This window comes from Mustela lutreola, chromosome X, assembly GCF_030435805.1.
Source record: "Mustela lutreola isolate mMusLut2 chromosome X, mMusLut2.pri, whole genome shotgun sequence".
In the NCBI taxonomy this organism is placed as follows: Eukaryota; Metazoa; Chordata; class Mammalia; order Carnivora; family Mustelidae; genus Mustela; species Mustela lutreola.
The window spans coordinates 39,069,194-39,076,616 of record NC_081308.1 but is presented as its reverse complement, the minus strand read 5'-3'; the positions used below and the strand labels follow the sequence as shown (position 1 = coordinate 39,076,616).

Genomic DNA, 7,423 nt, shown 5'->3' with positions numbered 1-7,423 from the left:
GGAATATTTCCCAGAAATGGCAAAGCCTTCCGTGTCTTTTTCCCACACTGAACCAAGTCCTGAATAATAAGAAGGGGTTACCCAGATGAAAGGAAGGAAGGGTGTTTCTAGCAGATAGTGACATTGGCAAAATCCACAGGAGAGAAACCACCGAGTCCTGTTTGGAAACTGCCAGTGGTTTCTCAGAGCTGGGGCGGGCGGGGGGTGGGGGCAAAGAAAGCTACAATGGTATTGGAAGGCAACCCCGGACATAGGTATCACGAATTATAAGAGGATGGCTCTGGAGGGAAGATCAGTTAGTGTTGTTTTTTTGTTTGTTTGTTTTGTTTTTTTTTTTGGTGGTGGTTTTAAAGAAAACCAGGCAGGAAATAATGGGGTCTCAGCCGAGCAGGAGAGAGGGGTGACTGAGAGATACCAAAGTGTCTGAGCATTATGACTCAGGGCTGGCGGTAGGTGAGGGGAGATGATTCCAGGAGGTTCCTGGCCTGGGCATCTTGGGTGCATGATGGAAAGACGGGCGCTGCGTTTTGTGCCACCTACCCCCTCCCCGGCTACCCTGATGAGACCAGGAACAAGCACCTTACACACGTTTAGTTCAGGTATAAAAATGTACAGGAGGAGGACTGAACGGGTTTCCACGGTGGGTGGGGTGGGGGTGGGGAGTGTGGTTTTGGATGCATCTCGAACGTTTTAACTACAAAATGAAAGCTAATGTAACTGTAACATTAGGCGGTGCTAACATTTCTGAGATCGCGCGGATGTCACATTGTTTTCTGCACTTTTCTGTGTTTGAACGAAATGTAATAAGCCAATGGCCGAAGAATGCGGTTAGAATCGGAGGAGCCTAAGCTCTAGAAAGGGGTTAAACCAGAAAGCGGCGGGGGCGGGGAGGGCTGTGGTTGTGTCTTTGTGTGCACAGTGCGTGCGGAGAGAAAAGCCTCGGGAGACCGCACTGGGCTGGGTGGGTGAGACTGGGCGGGGGAGGAGGAGCGCCGGGGGGGAACTTCCTGCCTGACCCCGCCCCGGCCCCGCCCCCTCCGACTAGCCGCAGCTCCTCCTCCTTCCGTGACGCCGCCTCCCGTTTCTAGGTAACGTGGTGGGGTGGGGGCTTAAACAACGCCGCCGAGAGGTGGCCGCTCCCTGCTGGCCCCTCTTCTCGGCCCCTTGACCCTCGGACGCTGAGAGCCATGGCCCTACCGCTGCTGCCTGGCAACAATTTCAGCCGCAACGTGAGTAGTGAGGGCGCCCGAAGTCAGAGGTCCAGGCCAGAATCTGGGGTCCAGGCGTGGCCAACTCCCCCGACCCTACCCAAGCATCCTCCTGCTGCATTGGGCACAACTTGGACCAAACTTTGTAGGCCAGTGGAACCCTTATTCTCTGTCTCCTCTTCCCCCAGTCTAACTGCATCAGGTTGCTTTTAACTACAGCAGATACATAAGTAGATTCTTCATGGGGGGCAGGACCCGCGAACGTAGCCAGGGGTAGTGAAGGTGGTAACAGCCATCGCTGAGCGTGTAAGCTATGACAGGTGCCATGATTCAGTCGCCTTGCACGGCATTTGCTGCTTAGGTCCTATTTTTATTCCCATTTTACAGTTGAGGAAACTGAGGCACGGAGAAATGAATCACTCCCTGAATGGCCAGAGTTACAAAGCTTCAGTGTGAAATTGGGTTTCTCCCAGGCAACCTGTCTCCACAGCCCAGGTGCCTAGTCATTGTCCTTGAAAGCCCGTGTGGAAGAAAGAAATAGAGTTGCTGTTACTAAAGCAAAGAAACCTGGGCCCCTGGAGGCTGTTGAGGCTGAGAGGTAACCAGGGTTCCACCAGTCTGTAAAGTTCTGTCCTAAGCTTTATAGAGTGAAGCCTCCAAACTTGGAGTTTTTTCCTCGCTGAAGACTGAGAGGAGCTTATTTCAAAAGAAGATGAAATTACAAAACAACACAACACGACAACACAAAAAAACCCTGAGCACCGAAGAATCTTGTCTGTAATAAATAGCCCCTTATTTAAACAACAGCAGAAAAGTGATTCGTGTTTTCCTGTACACTGGTCACCACATTTTCCTGGGGGTTGCAGTTGCGTCTCCAGAAGAAGGTAGGTGATAACACGGGTGGAAGGGAACTCCAGGGAGCCCCTCAAGGTGTTTGTGTAAAGCTCTGGTTAATGTAGAGCCAGGGAGCCCCTCAAGGTGTTTGTGTAAAGCTCTGGTTAATGTAGAGCGCAGTCAGCAGATTGAATGAAGCCTTTGACCTTCTGGATTCCAAAGTGTCTGCAACCAAGTTGTTGGCCCTAAAGTCTCAGTCCTTTGTAGCTTCAGGCCACTGAATTCTGACCTCCACGGGTCGGTTGGCCTGACCGAGTTGCTTGTTGAACCGTGATTTGTGTAATTTTTTGGTTGATGGGTAAAGGCTGGCCTTCCCACACAGCTTCACCCTTTGCTAAGCTTCAGCCAGCCATATCAAGAAGGAGGACCCCAGAGAGGAAGGCTACTCAAAAAGATTCCAGAAATAAAAAAGCATGTTATGTAGGAATAATTTTAATAAAAATTGAAAGCAGAGCCCACGGCTTGGGCCCTGCAACGCTTTAGATGACCGATGACCCCCTCCTAAGAAGCACCTAGCTCCAACATGCAGTGATGAAGAGTAGCACTTTCATGAGAGATTTTAAAATCCGTGAAGCTGTACTGAGTGTACTTTGTTTTGTCTTTATTGGGAAGTACAACAAGTGCAGAGAAATGCATAATGGATGAACACCAAATGAACATCAAGAAATGAAGTATTAACTGGTACTCCAAAAGCCTCTCCCTTTTTTTTTTTGAAATTATTTTCCCCCCAAAGATTTTATTTATTTACTTATTTGACAGAGATCACAAGTAGGCAGAGAGGCAGGCAGAGAGAGAGGGGGGGAAGCAGGCCCCCCACTAAGCAGAGAGCCTGATGTGGGGCTTGATCCCAGGACCCTGAGACCATGACCTGAGCCGAAGGCAGAAGCTTTAACCCACTGAGCAACCTAGGTGCCCCCCAAAGCCTCTCTCTTGATTGTGGCTATCAGATTGAGCAGATAAAAATACGTGTCCCCAGTGCTGCATGGGACCCACTTAGACTGAAAGCTTGCTTGTTGTTGATCTCAAATTCAAATTTAACTGGACATCTTGTATTTTTTGGGGCAACCCCGCCTATCACTCTTTCTGGTCATTAACCCCTTTGTTTTTACTGTCCAGAATTAATTATCCTGAATGCGGGGACTTCTTATCAGTGTGAATGTCTGGTGTTCTTTTGTGACTGACTTGTGTTTAGCTCAATATTATGTTTGTGAGATTTGTTCATCGGGCTGTCTCTAGAGGTAGTTTACCGATTTTCCTTGCTCTGTAGTATTCCACTGTGTGAGTATGACATCATTTATATATCCGTAGATAGAGATAAGGCTTGTTTGGGGTTATTAAGAATAGTTCGCTGTGACTATTCTTAATCACGTCTGTTGGTACAATTGCTGGATCGTAATGGCTTTCATTATGTTCTGCTTTAGTGGACGCTGTCAAAGTGCTTAAACCAATTTAAATCCCCAGCAGCGCCTTATGTTCCTATCTTTCCACATCCTGAGACTTGATATGGCTGGCCTTTTTAAACTGTAGTTATTTCGATCAGCAAGTATAGGGAAACTGTAGTTCCAATATGTACTTGCCTGATTCCTAATGAACTTGAGCACGATTTACTGGTCATTTGGGTATTCTCTTTTGTGTAGTACTTGTCTCTTGCCTACTCTTTCTGCTGGTTTGTGTGCCCCCCCCCCCTTTTTTTTACTTAGGAAATGTAGAAGTTCTATATAGATTTTGGACGTGACTCTCATCTGACATCTGTGTTGGCAAATATCTCTACTCTGTGGCTGGCCTTTTCACTTTTTTTTTTTTAAAGATTTTATTTATTTATTAGAGAGAGAGAATAAGAGAGAGCAAGCAAGCATTAGAGGGGGAATTTCAGAGCTCCCTGCTGAGCAGGGAGCCCGATGCGGGACTGGATCCTGGGACTCCAGAATCATGACCTGAGCTGAAGGCAGTTGCTCAACCAACTGAGCCACCCAGGCACGCTGGCCTTTTCACTTTCTTAGTGGTGTTTTTGATGAGTAATTGTTCCTTTAGCGATTTTTTGGTTCTTTAAGAAATTGCTCCCTATGTCAAGTTCATTATGGTATTTTTCTGTGTTGTCTTCTGGAAATTTTGTTGTTTTTACCTTTCACATTTAGATTTCTAATCTAGTAGAAATGTGTGTGTGTGTGTGTGTGTGTGTGTGTGCGCGCGCGCACGAAAAGGAGTATGGATCAGGTTATATTTTTTCCTATATAGCTATTCATTTGACCCAGAACCAATTGTTAACACAAGTTAACTGAGTAAGTTTTAAAGATCTTACTGGTTCTATGCCATGATTCATGAATTGACAGTATCCAGTGGAGCAGAGAAAAAAGAGCTCTGAAGAGCTCTCCCAGCAAGACATTTTTATAGGTGGGGGCGGGGGCGTTACAGTAGGCAAAAATTGGACTGGTTACTATAAGGTTACTATGGGTTATGATAGCAAGGGCTTTTTAGGTAGATTACTTAAGTCATGCTGATCAGGCGATTCATGATTGCCTGGTGTAAGGTTCAATTTCTGGGACAGCCAAAACTGTAAGTTAAGTTTCAGTTGGTGGCATGGGGCTTAGCATGATCAACTCTACTTAGGGCCTGTTGTTTTATCTTTAACACATTTTTGGAAAAGACCACCCTTTCTCTACTTATATGCAGAGCTGCTACCTTTGTTATAAGTATCCAAATACATGTAGGTCTGCTTCTAGATTTGTGAATGTACTTAAAAAATTATTTACTTTATGCCTCAGACGAATAGGGGTGTGTGTGTGTGTGTGTGTGTGTGTGTGTGTAAATTAGGGAATGACAGTATACTTCTTAGATATCTTAGGCTGTCATTTAACAGTTTAGTATTTATATATGGAGAGTCCTTGTATGTGCCCAAATCAGATGGCTATATTTACATTAACCTTAGTACTGACTGTGTTGCCAAAAGACTAATATTATTTAAAAAACTTGTACTTTGTTAAAAGATCAGATGTTCTCTGGTGCATAGAGTGGTCAAAAATTCAGTAGAGACAAATCTGGCTTTTTTGTTTTTAATCATTAGTCCCTCCCCTCCATTACAGAGCCATGCTTGCTGAATTACATTATCAAGTGAAAAACCTTGGCCTCCTGGAGACAGCATAATTACTGGCTGTTTGGGTTTAAAATTATAACACAAGCTAACTTTTACTGCTTTTCTTAGAAATTAAAAAGGAACTTGTTTCTCCCCTTAATTAGCTGCTGATAGTCAGTCCTGAGCAATAGATTGATTTCAGCCCACAGCTAGCTACATGTGCAGCCTGTATTTCTATCTCTGAAATACAACAAGTATTGTGCTTCCTAAAATATAAGCACCTGTACCACTGATGACATTAAAATTATTTTGATGTGAATTAATTGAAAACCTTAGGGAAAAGTCACAGATAAATTCCAGACACATGGTATCTTTTTCCAGCAATGTACATGCTGGATTTATTTTGAGCTAAGAGAATCTCAGGCATATTGTCAAAAATAATAGGATATTAAAGTTAAAAGGGACATTTCCAGCCAAAGCTGAAAATCTTTCCTATAGCATTTTGGACAGATGTTTGAATAGCTGATCCTGAATGCCCCTAATAAATAATGAGGATTACACTTTGTTTTTTATGAAGCTACCTTGCCACCATCTTAGGAGGGTTTGTTGTCAATAGTCCATCTCTACCTTGTAATGAAGCAACTGTTTTCCTTAGAAGAAAATAAAATATTTGAATTCACAGCAGTAGAATAAAACAAAAATTCAGAATCTCTCTGTCTCTCTTAGAAAAGGGTGTGGGCAATACCTTGAAATTTATTTTTATCTAGAGTAATATAAGACTACTTATATAAGGAAATAAGGTTCTTTGGGAAATTTACCAGCAATTTAAATGGTGAACAGCTGAAGGACACACTATGAGGAATGCTTAATATACAATCTGACTTCATCATGGGATGGTAGATAAATCAATTTAAATTTATCACAATGACAAAGATAATCATAAAACAATGACTTCATGCACAGGATGGAGGTTTTTCCTGATCTAAAATTCTGCTTACAGATTTCTGGTCATATTCTTAGTGGTCAATTCCATTGCCTTAAAATAACCTGCATCAGGTGCAAACCCTTATAAGATTAGTTTAATGAATCATGGCTAGCATTTAAAAAAAAAAAAGCAAAATTGACTAGAAAATAATTTTTTAAAAAATCAAAGTAATGTGTGATGACATGGGAACAGTAAGCATTCTTCCGTGAACTTTTTCTTTCCGTCATATGAGGCATGTGAACTGGGTTGCACTCAAACCTGTTTGTTATTGTGGTTGCAGAGTGTGAAACACGTTCTCATTAGAGCTGTCTCCACCAGTTCATGCTGTTTTCAGCACGTTTTCAATTCAGTTTTCTGTTTTCAGTTCAGTACTTCAGTTTCCTTCCAGGCCAGGTCTAGTCTTTTACCCTTCTAGAAGCTTCAACTGAGCCTATCAGACTTTTTTTTTCTTAAATTGCTGTAAAATTCACATAACATAAAACTGACGACTAGCCATTTGAATGGGTATCATTCACTGGCATATGGTACCTTCACAGTGTTTTGCACTGATCACCTCAACGAGTTCAGAGACGTCTTCATCCCAAATTTCAATCTCTATCTCAGAGGGACTTGGAAAGGTCTTTCAGCTCTCAGGGACCTCCTGTGTATAAATGATTAGCATGATCCATGACTTGTAGATGTAGTGATTCAGTAATAATCGTCTCTTCTGAGTAAAGAGTAATAGGTTTCTGTGGGTTTGTTAATTTTGGTCAACTTAGTGACCTGCTCTGTGTGGTTTCCCTTTCCTGCAAAGGATATAAACTTTAATGCAGGGTTGGGGGGAGGTGGTGCATAGTGGAGGAAACTTCAGGGTTTTTTTCCCCTTACTGTAAAATTTCTTACTTTCCCCTTATCCAAGTAGGCCTAAAAATCCTCGTAGTTTCTATTATCGAGGGCCCTAGTAAGATATGATGTGTGGTATGTGGGATCAGCAAAAGTAGTTTTCTCCCCTATTTGAAACTAAAAATGACTTCTGGCCAGCTTTTCCTGAAAAACAAATAGGCAATCAAGCCTATCTTACCTTTCTTTCCTTTTTATACACTTACACATTTAGAAAATTCATAAAGCAGCATAATGCATTTCTGTTCAGTAACTGTTTTAATCCAAGATGGGATTTATTTTTAAAAGGCTCAGTTGTTTAATTTATATAGATGTTATAAATTCATTTTCATTAATGCTGTTTACAACATGAAAATACATTGACAATGTTAAATAAGTTACTAAAAC

At 42.5% G+C, this 7,423-nt stretch overlaps 1 protein-coding gene across 5 annotated transcripts in view; it reads left to right on the top strand.

Annotated features, from left to right (window-relative positions):
• Window positions 1–240: 240 nt before the first annotated feature.
• EFHC2 (EF-hand domain containing 2) overlaps window positions 241–7,423 on the top strand; it is a 194,112-nt gene continuing 186,929 nt past the window's right edge. For 2 of the 5 annotated variants that reach the window (XM_059157391.1, XM_059157389.1), the window contains exon 1: window positions 1,101–1,229. Coding sequence is in view for 1 of the 5 variants with exons in the window: in XM_059157390.1 (XP_059013373.1) it covers window positions 1,188–1,229 (42 nt within the window). In the remaining 4 variants the exon portion in view is untranslated. Of the gene's footprint in view, window positions 600–1,083; window positions 1,230–1,595; window positions 2,093–7,423 lie in introns of those variants that run through there. The other 3 variants (XM_059157392.1, XM_059157393.1, XM_059157390.1) reach the window with 3 other exon arrangements.